We start from the raw sequence: 14,904 nt of genomic DNA, 5'->3' as shown, positions 1-14,904 counted from the left end.
GATGCGTACATGGTATTGGCTGGAGGTTAATGATTCTCCAATGGCATTGGCTGGGGGCAATGATATTCAAATGTAATTGGCTGGGGGGGGGCAATGATACTCAAATATAATTGGTTAGGGGTGGGTAATGATATTCACATGACATTGGCTGGCCTTTGGAGGAGGCGTGGCTAAACGGCGAAGGGGCGGGGAACGGTGGCATCACGTGGGGAGAGCCGGCGTCCGCTTGACGTAATGGGGGCGGGGCGTGCGGTGTTTCAATGTGAGTTGCAGCGCTGAGCTACAATGTAACTAGCGCTCGTAGTGACTGGGATTGATCCAGAGCAGCGGGATCGAATCCCCCGTACAGCCTGCCTCTCAGTTTCTCTCTCTCTTCTTTTCTTTTTCCCTCCCCCCCCCCCCTCCCCCCCACCCTTTTCCCCCCCCCCCCATCCCTCTCCCCCCTCCAATCCTAGGGTCTGACTCCCCTCATCCCTGCAACTGTAAATATCAAAAGATACCTTTCTATTACAAGCAAGCCTTCTCCAGAAAACAGCATTTAACAAGAAAATCCACAGAGGGGGGGGAAAAATCCTCATTTCACCGCCTCTCTTCTTTTCTCCCCCCCCCCCTCCCCATTCACGGTTTGTTTTAAGATGATGGGCCCGATGCAACAGAATGGGACTCATATTGAACTCGACCCCCCCGATTCCAGGAAAAGACCGCTGGAAGCGCCAATCGACGCTGGTAGCACCAAGCGGACAAACACAGGAGGTGAGCTGGAAAAGAGTGCGGGGTCGTTCATCAGAGCTGGGGGGCGGGGGGCATTAAAAAGAAAGGGGGGGGGGGTGCTTAGCGATGTGGCTGACATGAACTGTCATTTGGCAAATCTCTGTGAAACGTTTTAATGAGGAGTGATTGAGGGGGTAGCAATGATAAACCCTGAAAACAAAGGACTCCCAAAATATTAACCGGGGGGGAAAAAAAAACTGTATCGAACTCACTTGAGCAAGCAATGATTTGAAATTGACCCTTTTGTAGATTTCTGCTATCTGAAATTGCAATTTTATTCTCTCTCTCTGGCAGTGGTGAATTTCAAAATTTTCTTTCTGTCTCTCTGGCAGTGTTGAATTTTAAAGTTTTTTTTTTAAAAATATTTCATCTGTTCATGTCGATGCTGGAAGGAAACAGGGTTGAGTTATTTGCATACAATTGCTGGCGTTAGGAAGTTAACCCTTTCGCTGGTTACGCACTGACCATGAAGCCCCCTACACTATTTTATTTAGACAACGATCCTCAATACTGATCCTTCTGTTTCTTAAATTTCTGCTACTTATGGCAAGTCTTCGCTAAATATGATATGTAATACCAAACTACTAATGCAAATTCAGCACTGCTGTCTTATCTGCTGTTACCTCCATCAGTATTGGGTAGAGCTACATGTATGGTCCTTCTTTCCCTTTGGAAACAGATTTTACCCCAGAGCAGGGACATGCAAGTTATTTTTTAATGTGTGTGTCGCTTCAAAAAGCCCCCCCCCCCGCCTTTTTTTTTGCTTGTTTTCGTTTCTCTCTTAATTTTTTGGAAGAAAAGAAAATATATTTAAAAATAAAGGAACGGACGGGTCTTTTGAGGGTAGAAATGGTTGCTGTCTTTAAATTAGAATTCTGTCCACGTTGGAGATGCTATGTAGGTGGAATAGAGCTGATGGCAGTTAGATTGTATGATTGGACAGTGTATGTGAATAGTGACTGGGAGCTGGAAAGTCAGATTATGAGAGTGAATGAAGGGGCTGATTGGGTGCACTGCAATCTTCCTGCTTCGAGCGGACAGCTATGCTTGTGCCAGGTAGGAGGCTTTGCAGAGAAAAATGCTGTCATTTCCACCTCCCGCGCCCCCCCCTTGCCAACCCCTTCTCTTATCCCTGACTGATGCAGCAGAGAGCAAAAAGGTTACAAAATTTATCCATCTTTTATTACAGAATCTTTTTCAAATCATACCCCCTTATGAAGGCTTATTTCTTCTTTAAATCGGAGTTTTTTTGATGAATTTGAACATCTTCGGGTTGCTGTGGTATTTTAAATTCTGTTTTTCAATATTGTGTTTGATGCACTGGAACCCATAGGATAAAGATCCATCTCAGAGTACTGTATTTTTCCAGTTAGCTGGTGATCTGAAAGGATTTGACTTGGAGAAGAGGTTGTATCAATGGATGCAGAGAAGGGTTTTGTTAAAGGGCTCCTTTTTATTTATTCTTGCGAAAGCCTTAGTGCAACACTGGAAATCGAGGATTGTAAGCGAGTTTGGGAGCACTGGTCGATGTTGCTGGTTGCGATTGTCTCCTCCACATTAAGTTTTTTGTTTTATTTAATGGTGGATCTGCCATCTTAGCCAGCTGAACCAGTATTGGGTGCCAGATGCCGTGGGCAGAGGTGGTACGCAGGCATCGGGAATGCACTTGGTAGCTGGTGACCCTGGGAGGCAGCCGAAGAGGGTGGGGGTGGGGAATGCCTCATAATTTGCTGCCCATCTCTAACCTCTCGATGCCCAATCTGTAGTGGGCACATCCACCCACTCCCCTGCCCCCTTTTTTTTGCGATGCCTACCAAGGGCTCATTGACCTGATGGGTACCTATTCAGCCAGCGATGGCTGATCGGATGTGGGTGTTTTTAGGTGGCGCAGAATGGGCATTACTTTACACCCACCCCCAACCCCAACAAAATCCCATCCCTTTACCAAACCTGCCCCAAGGCCGTTGGTTGGAAATTGGCCATTCAGAGGTCATGTCAGAATGGTGTTGGGGAGTGTGGGGTGTGAAGAGGGGGATGGGTGTCAGGGTTGGCATTGCCGGTTACACCATCTCATCCGGATTGGCGCTGCCATCACCACCATAATCAAATTCCCATTGGATTTGGGAGGGGAGCAATGCCTCCTGTAAGCTCTTCTGCAGATGCTGTGGAAGTGTGTGTTAGAAGTTGGTTGCCATCTTGAACAGTGCTCCCAGGCCTGTAAATTGGTGAGAGTGTCTTAGGAGCCAGTTGGGGGCGTGGGGAGATGGTGGGGAAGAAGAAAAGGGGTATGTGTGTACAGTGTAGAGGATGAACCCTGCGACCTCCAACTTTACTGCTGTTAGAAACTGCATTGGGGTGTCAAGGGCTAAAGTATTTTGATTCTGTGGGTGTCGTTGGCTGGGCCAGCGTTTACTGTCCATCCCTAGAGAAGGTGGTCGTGAGCTGCCTTGTTGAAGTGTTGTGGTCTGTGAGGTGTGGGGACACCCCAGTGTTGTTGGAGGGTGGTGGAGCTCCATGGTTTTGACCCACTGGGGTCAAAGTGTTGCTTGAAGTTATTCCTAGCAACGGTGTCATAGAAATGTACAAGCCTTCAGTCCAACTCATCCATGCTGACTGATATGCTAAATTAATCTAGTCCCACTTGCCAGCATTTGGCCCATTTCCCACTAAACCCTTCCTATTCATGTATCCATCCAGATGCTTTTTAAATGTAATTGTACAAGTCTCCACCACTTCCTCTGGCAGCTCATTCCATACATGCACCACCCTCTGCGTGAAAGAGTTGCCTCTTTTATATATTTCCCACTCTCACCTTTAAGTGGGTCTGGAAGGTGCTGTCGAAGGGTAAAAATGGCACAGAATGAATGAACTAGATTAGGTTTTGATGACAACTGGTGATGGTTTTGTGGTCACTCTTGTGCTTCATAATGCCAGATTTATTAGTTAAGTTCAAATTTTATCCGTCACTGTGGGACTTGAACCCATATCCCCATAGCATTTTCCTGGGTCTCTGGGTTACTAGTCCAGTGGCAATACCATGATGCTACCATATCCGTCATGAAACCATCCCATTAGCTCATCATAGATTGGAACAGTCCAAGATGAAACATCATGTTGTCCAAGCTAGCCAACCAATGGGATTCTCAACCACTGTCTTTGCCTGTAGTCCTGTCATAACATCTGTTGAAGATTCTGTCCAATCCCCTGATAATAGAACATCCTTTCACTGTCCAAACAGACAACCCAGATCCAAACTATTCTCCACATCATCGGAGGTGTCCTTGACAGAGGTGTGGGGAAAGCTAATCGAGGGGGGTGGGGGAGGAATGGGAAATAATTGTCTAGTCCTTTCAGTGAGCCAGAACAGGCAGGATGGGTGGAATGGTCGTTTTCTGTGCTTTATGCTGCTACGGGATGGGTTTGACAACAGCCTGTTGATTGTAAATTGGGAGCGGGGATTGTGGGGATGCTCTTAGCAATGGACATGCTGTACACTTGCCAAATGGGGTGATCGGATAGTGATCATCTCCTCATTCCCTTGGCCATGGGAGACTGTGAGCCCGAGCACTGTGCTGACTGAACTCCGCTAACCCTGCATTCTTTGATCATTCACCATAACTGAACAGAGGAGGTGCTGGAGGCTAGTACAATTGCAACATTTAAGAGGCATTTGGATAGATACATGGATAGGAAGGGTTTAGAGGGATATGGGCCAAGCGCTGGCCAATGGGACTAGATTAATTTAGAATATCTGGCCGGTATGGATGAGATGGACTGAAGCTTCTGTTTCCGTGATGTATGACTCTCAGCTCTCCCTGGTTTCTGCTCTCCTTGCCATCGCCACTTGCTCACCTATCCTTCGATGCCCATTGCTCCACCATTGGCAGCTGTGCTTTCAATAGCCTGGGTCCTTGGCTCTGGAATTCCCTCCCTAAACCTTGATGGCCACCCCTTGCCAACGTGCCCTGCTTTGCATGTCCCAATACATCCCCTCCATAACTTGCCCATGAATGGGCCTGTGGCAGTGGTGGTGGTATGGAGGCAGACCAGAGCTATGGCACTAAAACAGGAAGAGCGATTGTAACCTGAATGGAATTAGAGTGCAAAAGGGCACTGTCTGTAGCTAAGAAATAGGAGGCCAATCAGCCCCTCCAGTTGCTCCATCCTTTAAGATCATGACCTTTTTTTTGTGTAGAATCCCTACAGTGAGGAAAGAGGCCATTTGGCCCATTGTGTCTGTGCCAACCCTCCAAAAATACCCCTCCCAAACCCACTCTGCTTCCAATCCCTGTAACTCTGCATTTCCTATGGTTAACCCACCTAATCTGCACATCCCTGGATACTATGGAGGCAATTTAGCATGGCCAATCCACCCTAACCTGCACACCTTTGGACTGTGGGAGGAAACCGGAGCACCCAGGGAGAATGTGCAAACTCTTCATGGGCAGTCGCCCAAGGGTGGAATCGGACCCGGGTCCCTGGCGCTGTGAGGCACAGCGCTAACCGCTGACTCACCGCGCCGTCCCCAAATCCAATTGTGGCCTTGGCCCCACTCTGCTGCCTGTTTTTACCACCCCCCTCCCCATAACCATTGACTTCCTCGTCTATCAGAAATCTGCCTGACTGAGCCTTGAATGCATTCAACGAGCTGCCTTTGGCAAAGAGAATTCCGAAGCTGTTACGACTCTCTGGGTGGGGAAAGAAAAAGTAACCTCCCCCTCATCTGTGTGAAATGGATGCACCTTTGTTTCTAAACCCCACCGTCCCATTCTAGATTGAGGTCAAAGGGAATCATCCAATCAGCATCTGCCCTGTCAAGTCCCTGACCGATGCTGAAATTGAAGCCATTGCAATGATGCTCCACGACTGTATCTAAAGCAAGTCAGCTTCTGGGATATGTTAGCAGGTTAATATTTTGCCAAAGCGGTGAGGTCACCCTCCCTTATTTATCAATCATCTGTACCTCCTTGTTTTAACTGGCTTTTTGGTTGCTGCAGTGCTCGAGGGACATTGCGGCTTTTGCAAAGATAGAGCAATCAGAGCGAGTACAGGGCCGGAGGAATCGGATAATGCGAAGTCACTGTGCATGCACACAGGACATAGTGACCTAGTGGTAATGGCATTGTAATCCTGAAACGCACGCTCTCGGAGACACCAGTTTTAAATCCTACCAACCCAGCTTATTATTATTATTTTAAAAAAATTTTCTCAAGGGTGCTGTGGCTAGACACTCTCTCGTTGCCGTTGATCTAATTAGCTTGCAAGCTCATTTCAGCAGGCAGTTGAGGGTCAATCCCCATTGCTGTGGGCCTGAAGACACATGTAGGCCAGACCGGGTAGGGGACAGCAGATTTCCCTGCCCTAGAAGATTTGCAGCAGGTGGTAGAATTTAAATCCAATGAATTGATCAAATCTGGACTTCCCTAAGGGCACGTGGACTGCGGTGGGACAGGAAGGCAGCTCTGGGGGGCAGTTAAGGGATGGGTTGGCATTGAAAACTGATCTCAGTTACAAAGTAACAACAAATTTATCAGTTATTGTAAAAACCTATCTGGTTCACTGATGCCCCTTAGGGAAGGGAAATCTACCATCCTTACCCGTCTGGCCTACACGTGACTCCAGACCCACAGCAATGTCGCTGACCCTCAGTCGCTCTTGAGGGTAGTTGGGGGTCTTGCTGCCCATTTACCTTGGCTGAGCAAAAAAATTCTTGGACACATTTCTGCTTGAGTTGGGTCTGTTGCTGCTTTTCAGATTCCTAATAGGTTTGAGCCCCTTTTCTTTTAATTCATTCATTGGAGGAGGGCATTATTGCTTATGCCAGCATTTATTGCCCAGAGGGCAGTTAAGAGTCAGATACATTGCTGTGGGCCTGGAGTCACATGTAATCCAGATCAGGTAAGGATGGCAGCTTCCTTCCCTAAAGGACATTAGTGAACCAGATGGGTATTTTCCCCCCTAACAATCAATAATGGATTAATTAATAGTGTTTTTTTGATTGAATTCAAATGCCACCATTTGTCATGGCCAGATTCGAACCCAGGTCCCCCAGAACATTACTGGGCTCTCTAGATTAACAATGCAGTGACAATACCACTAGGCTGTCACCTCTCCTTTACTGAATGTGATGAACCTTGTACAGAACAATAGATTCATAGATGCAGACTTGATCAGGCAAAAATTCAAAATTAATCTATGGCAGTTTCAATAAGTGGTTAATCCACAGATTTATAATACAATTTATTTTGTAATTATATGATATAAATATTGGGGCCCTGTGGTGCAGGGAGACCTTGGTTCAAAGCCCACGTACTCCAGGGGAAGCTCCAATATGCTGCTGAACCAGTTAGTTCGGGGTGGGGGGGAGAAAACAGTAATTGATGTGCTGATTTTATTTCTGTTTTGGAACATGGTGTAGGGTTAACCTGGGATAGGATGGGCAGCAAGTGCAGTGTGTTCGAGAGGGGCTTTGGGATTTCTGGATTATTGGTTCCTAAAATAAAATCTGCTGGTGTTTACCTCCCCTCGTGCCTGGGTGCAATACAGAATAATGCCGGTTACAGTTGATTTTCAAGTTGGGTAAGATGCACAATAGCTGGGGCAATGCCAAGATGTGTGGGTGAAGAGACAGACATGGGACTGTGTGGCCATTGCTCCCTGAGAATGGCTGGGCTGGACGGTGAGATGATCCATAGGGTACTTGTATTTATTTGCTAAATCGCTTGGTAGGAGGGAGCTGCACGTCTTATGCTAGAATTTATAAAAATCCGATTAGACTCCAACTGGGATATAGTGTCCAGTTGGGATTGCATAGAAACATATAAAATCCTGATGGGACTGGACAGGCTAGTTGCAGGAAGAATGTTCCTGAAGTTGGGAAATTCCAGAACTAGGGGTCACAGTCTAAGGATAAGGGGCAAGTCATTCAGGACTGGGATGAGGAAGAATTTCTTCACTCAGAGTTGTGAACCTGCGGATTCTCTCCCACAGGAAGCTGTTGGGACCAGTTCATGAGATATGTTCAAGAGGGAGCTGGATGTGGCCCTTGCGGCTAAAGGGATCAAGGGGAATGGAGAGAAAGTGGGAATGGGATACTGAGATTGCCTGTTCAGCCATGATCATATTGAATGGTGGTGCAGGCTCGAAGGGCTGAATGGCCTGCTCCTGCACTTATTTTCTATGTTTCTACGTAGCCATTCGAAAGATATGACCTAACTGAAGAGGTGGGTCAGCACTGCTGCCTCACAGCGCCAGGGACCCGGGTTCAGTTCCACCCTTGGACGACTGTTTGTGTGGAGTTTGCACATTCTCCCTGTGCCTGTGTGGGTTTCCTCCGGGTGCTCTGGTTTCCTCCCACGGCCCAAAGATGTGCAGCAGGTTAAAAAACAGAAGCTGCTGGAAAAGCTCAGCATCTGTGAAGAAAAGAAATCAGTTAACGTTTTGGATCCAGTGACCTTTCCTCAGAAACGTTAACTCTGATTTCTTTTTTCTTCACTGATGCTGCCAGACCTGCTGAGCTTTTCCAACAACTTCTGTGATTTTGTTTTTTGTTCCTGATTTACAGCATCCGCAGTTCTTTGTTTTTATTCTGTGCAGGGGTTAGGTGGATTGGCTGTGTTAAATTGTCCGTAGTGACCGGGGATGTGTGGGTTAGGTGAAGTAGCCGTGGGAAATGTGAGGTTACAAGGATAGGGTATGGAGCTGGGTCTGGGAGGGTCCTTTTTGGAAGTTCGGTGCAGACTCAATGGGCTGAATGGCCTTTTTCTGCACTGTAGGGTATCCTATGATACCAGGATGTTGCTTGGATTGGAGGAATTTAGTTAAGATGGATATTTGGAGAGATTGAGGCTGTTTGCATTGAATCAGACGAAGCTGACAGGAGGCCTTACTGAGAGCCAACAGGAAGCTCTTGTTCCCCTTGGCCGAAGGGTTCAAAAGCAGGCAGCAGAGATTTAGGATGGGAAGTTTCGATGGGAGACAAAGGGATTTTTTTTCCAGGCTGAAGAAGCTTAACGATGTCCAATTTGTTGCCTGAAAGGGTTGATGTGGAAACCCTTATTGCATTATGGGGGAAAATTACTGAGAGAGGCACCCAGGGTGGTAGTCTGGACGCCTATACTCCCAGAGCTGGAAATAAGGGCTTTGGTCAGTAGGCTTCTTTCTCTCGGAAGGTCTGTGGAAGATCTCACGCGCACGTGCACATACAGGGGGAGAGAGCTACAGTTCGTGACCTGCTCCAGATAGTTACCCCTTGTTTATCAGTTAAGGTCACCAAACAGGGTTTTGTTTGGGTGGTGGGAGAGAAGTGTGTGTGCTATCTGATATATCACCCCTCGGGTCCTGAGGCCAATTGCAGCACCTTGCATGCACCTCCTGAGGTACTCGGCTGACTGTGTGCACCCACCCAAACCTGACCCCGGGCTGGCACCCTATGCAGGATTGCCTCTTTGGGCCGAAGTGGTCACCCTTCGCTCCTGGAAGTGATGCCAGCTGCGCCAGTCACTGGACTTTCAGAAGCTGACCCAGCCTGCCCACCTTGCTACGATCTCCCGCAGAGCTGGCACCGCCCCTTGGCTCGGGAGCACTCGAGGTGCTAACCAAAGGCAGGGTGGTTGTTGTTGTGGGGTTGCAAGGCATGGACGTGTCGGTTCATCAGCGTCAAGTCCTGTTGAATCTAGAATGTTCCAACGGTGGAATGTGAAGCCAGGGAAGTTCAATTCCAGCCCACGGGAGAGCCCGTGCTGGTTTATTGAATTGGTTCGGAGTCTGAGACTTTCTGGAATTCTGTCGGTTGGGAACCCTGAACCCCAGGAAGGAGATAGGAACGTCTGGAGGATCAGTAGTGTTGATTTGCCTCGATTAAAACCTTATACATTAAGCTGCTTGGTTTTACTGAGAGCAGCCAGCGTTCCCAGTGCCTGCAGGGTTTTGCTTCTTGCATTTAAATAGCGCCTTCAGCAGAGAAAGCTACCCACCCCACCCCCCCCATTGTGGGTTCACCGAGGTGGAATCAATCGGATTAATCATTACAGGAACTCAGAAATAGATTATTTCTGTCCCTTTTGCGTCAGCTGTCAGTAGTAACATTTTGAATCTAATTCTGTTGTCTCAGAATAAGAATTCTCTCTACGTTGTCCCCGTCAAACACTCCGGGACAGGGACAGAACAAAGCTGCCTTGCAGTGTGGCACTGTAGTTCTATATCTGTTTATATAATTATCTGTCTGAGTGTGATAATTGGTTACTAATGATTTACATGTGGTTTTATACATTGGGTGTAGTAGAGTGAGCTTTCCAAGTTAGCAATCCAACCGACACTTCCAGCACACAGCCCCCATGGACAAACACACGTCTGGCCTTAAACTGGAGAAAATCCTCTGGGGCAGGCAACATCAAAGTGCCTGATCCAATATCAGTGTATTGGGTTGGCACGGTGGCGCAGTGGTTAGCACTGCTGCCTCACAGCGTCAGGGACCCGCGTTCGATTCCACCCTCGGGTGACTGTCTGTGTGGAGTTTGCAGATTCTCCCCGTGTCTGCGTGGGTTTCCTTCCCACAGTCCAGAGATGTGCAGGTTAGGGTGGATTGGCCATGTTAAATTACCCCATAGTGTCCAGGGATATGCAGGCTGGGTGGCTTAGGAATTCAGAATACAGGGATAGGGTGGGTCTGGGCAAGATGCTGTTCGGAGCGTCAGTATGGATGTGATGGGCTGAATGGCCTGCTCCCACACTGCAGGGATTCGATGAATATTCTGACGAGTTCCCAAAATTTCACTTCATTCTTTGAAATATGAACTCGCTGGTGCTAACTACTGAAGACCTATTGAGCATTTACAGCATAGAAACAGGCCACTCGGCCCAGCATGCCAATGCTGGTCTCTGTGCTTCATAACTTCTGACACCCAGGATGGACAGTGCTGCCGAATTTGAGTGTTTGGGGCCAAATCTTGTGTTTAAGAGGAAGCTGGATAAGCACATGTAGGAGAAGTCTCTGATTAATTTGCAAAACAGCCATTTGGAATTATAGAACATAAGAGACACATCTCGCTGAAACATTCCACCTTGTGCTCATCAGGCCAAAAGAAAGGACATCGAATTTCAAACAATTTCCGTTGTAGGCCAAATGGGTTCCCTGATTGGTTGAGCTGTCTCCATGAGAACGTATAGACCTCCCTCACCAACGCCACCGCCCCCCAATAACCCCATCACTTTGGATAATTTATCAAAGGCACAAGTTTGAGCATTTTATTTGTCTACGGTGAACGTGTCTGCATGCCGCTTCTTGCTTGGCCAATCACAGTCCAGTTTTTTTTCCCTCCCCACCAATCAGCATCCCTTCCTCCTTTTAGTGTAAATTGTTGTGATGGTTTGAAATTTGGCATTCTTGCATTGGTCCTGAGGGGTGGAAGGTAAAGAAGCTTTGGGAACGCGTTTCTCTATTCAGCAATGTTTGTAAACAGATGGCAGTAAGTTGTGCCAAGCGTCAACCCTGGCATGGGTTAGTTTGGGGTGTGTGTGTGGGATGGACAGGGTGTGTCAAATCAAGCTGACTTCTCTTTTGCCCATTCGTGAAGAATGGAAACAGATTGACTGAGGTGACATGAACTTCTGTGTCCCAGTGTCAAGATTCATACAGCACACAAAAGGCCATTCAGCCCATTGGGTCAGCACCAACATAACTACCACTAAAAGGGCGCTAATCCCAATTTCCTGCACTTGTCCCATAACCTTGAATATTACGATATTTGAAGTGCTCATCCCTAAAATTTTGTTTTTAAAACGTTGTAAGTTTTCTGGCCTCTACTGCCTTCCCAGGCAGCGCAGTCCAGATTCCCACCATCTGCTGAGTGGAAAAAGTTGGATTTTCCCCAAATCCCCTCTGAATCTCCTGCCCCTTACCCTATAACAATGCCCTCACTCGTGATTGGCACCACAGCCAAGGGGAACAGATTCCTGCTCTTTTCAGCTGTTTTTGTTCTCCTGGCGTTCTTCACACGTTTAAAAATAACCGCACTTTCTCTTGGTTACACCTTGGGCCTGTGGCTTTGGGAAGAACGTCCCCAAAACGTAATCACACAGAGAGCGCATCGACTATGGCAGTGTCACTGGGGCTAGTAATCTGGAAGGCCAGACCCATATTCTAGGGCGCTGTGGGTTCAAATCCCAGCAGGGCACCTGATGGGATTTACATTCAGTCAATAATATCAGGAATTGAAAGCTAGTCTCTGCAATGAAATCCATCCAATAAAAATCCGTCTGCTTCACTAATGCACTACAGGGAAGGAAAGGTTGTAGCATGCAGTGAAGAAGATAAATGGTATGTTGGCCTTCATAGTGAGAGGTTTTGTGTACAGGAGCAGGGATGTCTTGCTGCAATTGTGCAGGACCTTGGTGAAACCAGTCCTGGCATATTGTGTGCCATTTTGGTCTCCTTATCTGAGGAAGGATATTCTGGCTACGAGGGGGAGGGTAGTACAACGAAGGTTTACCAGACTGATTTCCTGGGAAGGCAGGACTGACATAGGAAGAGAGACCGGATCAGTTAGAAATGTATTTGCTGGGGTTTAGAGACAGTTACCCATTGAAGACCTATTCAGGAATTTTGTCATTTACTGTGTGGGAGAGGTAGTCCGTCTATCTGTATTTGCTATTGAGCCCAACACTGTAAAGGACCTAGTTACTTGTGATTTTTGCTTTCAAATTCGACACATTGGGGGTGAATTGAAAGACTTTGATCTGTTGGGATTGTACAGAGAGAGGGAGCATAAGAGGGGTTGGGGAGCATTCTGGGCCCATTGGGAGCAGACGAGAGATTGGGGGGGTGGTGTCTGGGCCTGTTGAGAGCGAACGAGAAGAGGGGGGAGGGTGTATGGGTCCTGTGGGAGTGAGCGGGAGGAGGGGGTGTCTGGGTCTGTTGGGAGGTGTGTTGGGAGCGCATGGGGGTGGTTTGGGTCCGTGAGGATTCTGTTATGTTGACAGTGACCCGGTGTTTGGGGGTGGAGGATAGAGGGACTACAATTCTCCACACTGACATCCGGATGCTGCCCCTCTGACCTGCAGCTGGATCCAAATGATCCACTTCCAAATCTGTCCAAATGTCTTCATTTTAAACTGTGTGTGTCATTTCAAAATACCAGAAACTGCTGGTAGTCTCTCAATGCTGCACCAGTCTCTGGTCCCATCCTGTGACTGCAGTTACTGAGACAGTGGTGATGCGAGTCTAGTAGCTGAACTGGTTTGTCACGGGGTGGGGTTGAGAGGACTGTGCAGATTTTCAGAGGGCTAGGGCTAGGGATTGGGGATAGAACATTCAAAAGGAAGTGAGTAAGAAGGTTGAGTCTTCATCCCTGGCCAACCATCTGTTTCACCCTGAGCCGGAGAACAAACATCTCTTCATAGTCAGTCTCTCTTTATCTGCATTTCTTCTGTGTATTGTTCCTCATATACTTTCACATCCGTTTTCCCCCCACCCTCCCTCTACGCTGTGTTAAAATGGGGATTAATTGCACTGTTCTGTACTCTACTTCAGAGGAGGGGTCATTTCAAACCTAACGTTTCTCTCCTCCCCTGCACCAGGTCATAGAGCCATAGGGTTATAGTCACACAGCACGGAAACAGACCCTTCGGTCCAACCAGTCCATGCTGACCATAATCCCAAACTAAACTAGTCCTACCTGCCTGCTCCTGGCTCCTATCCCTCCAAACATTTTCTTATTCATGTACTTATCCAAATATCTTTTAAACATTGTAACTGTACCCACATCCACCACTTCCTCTGGAAGTTCATTCCACGTGCGAACCACCCACTGTGTTTTTAAAAAAAAAAAAGGTTGCCCCTCAGGTCCTTTTTTTTAAAAAATCCTCCCCCCTCTTAATAAATATCCCCCCCCCCCCCCCCCATCTGGAAATCCCCCACCCTAGGGAAAAGACACCGGTCATTCACTATATCTATACCCCTCATGATTTTATAAACCTCTAAGGTCACCCATCGACCTCCTATACTCCAGGGAAAAGACTCCCAGCCCATCCAGCTCTCCTTACAACTTGAACCTTGCATTCATGGCAACATCCTGGTAAATCTTTTCTGAACCCTCTCCAGCTTCATAATACCCTTCCTGCAGCAGGGAGACCAAAACTGGACACAATAGTCCAGAAAAGGCCCTACCAGCGTCCTGTACAAACTCAACACGATGTCCCAACTCCTATACGCCAAAGGACTGAGCAATGAAGGCAAGCGTGCTAAACGCCTTTTTAACCACCTTGTCTACCTGTGATGAAAATCTCAAAGAATTAGGTACCTGTTCTATAACATGGTCCAGGGCCCCACTTTTAATTGTGTAAGCCCTGTCCTTGTTTGTTTTTACATCTGGAGGCAGCCTGTTGCAAATGTCTAAGGTTCTGTTGGATAAGGATTATTTTGGCAAGTGACACCTCATTGAAAGTCAGATTGAGCTCGGAGGGCTGAATGGCCCCCTCCTGTTCCAATCTGCTGCTCACTTCACATCCCTCTAGATTTTTTTACCCTCTATTTGAGGCAAATGAAAAGCCTAACCTAGGGTGTGCTACTAAACAAACACGTGACCAGATCCTAAAGCTCTGTGCTGCTTGCAATTGAGCGACATTTTTCCAGCACCAGACTTCATGCGCAATGTCTAAAATCTAGGTCGTACATTCCTATGGCTGTTTGCAACAGGAACAGGACAGCCCATACTCGACCAGCCTGCAGTTGCAAAGTTTCAGCAGCGTATCCCTTTCTCCCAGCAATGATCTGATCTCCCGCTGGGGAAAGCCGATTGAAAATGTCCCCAGAATGAGGGTGGCTCAGTGGTTAGCACTGCTACCTCACAGCGCCAGGGACCTGGGTTCCATTCCAGCCTCGGGCGACTGTCTGTGTGGAGTTTGCATGTTGTCCCCGCATCTGTGTGGGTTTCCTCTGAGTGCTCGGAAACAGGCCCTTTGGTCCAACTCATCTATCCCTGACCAGCTTCCCCAAACTACACCAGTCCCATTTGTTTCAGAGATAGTAGGAACTGCAGATACTGGAGAATCTGAGATAGCAAGGTGTAGAGCTGGATGAACACAGCAGGCCAAGCCGCATCAGAGGAGCAGGAAGGCTGACGTTTTGGGCCTAGA

At 47.6% G+C, this 14,904-nt stretch overlaps 1 protein-coding gene across 2 annotated transcripts in view; it reads left to right on the top strand.

Annotated features, from left to right (window-relative positions):
• Window positions 1-635: 635 nt before the first annotated feature.
• LOC109921117 (RNA-binding protein Nova-1-like) overlaps window positions 636-14,904 on the top strand; it is a 173,484-nt gene continuing 159,215 nt past the window's right edge. For both annotated transcript variants that reach the window (XM_048618406.1, XM_048618405.1), the window contains exon 1: window positions 636-753. In XM_048618406.1, the coding sequence (XP_048474363.1) occupies window positions 636-753 (118 nt within the window). The remainder of the gene's footprint in view (window positions 754-14,904) is intronic.

Source organism: Rhincodon typus, chromosome 39, assembly GCF_021869965.1.
Source record: "Rhincodon typus isolate 14 chromosome 39, sRhiTyp1.1, whole genome shotgun sequence".
NCBI classification, from domain to species: Eukaryota; Metazoa; Chordata; class Chondrichthyes; order Orectolobiformes; family Rhincodontidae; genus Rhincodon; species Rhincodon typus.
This window is presented reverse-complemented; position numbering and strand designations above follow the sequence as displayed.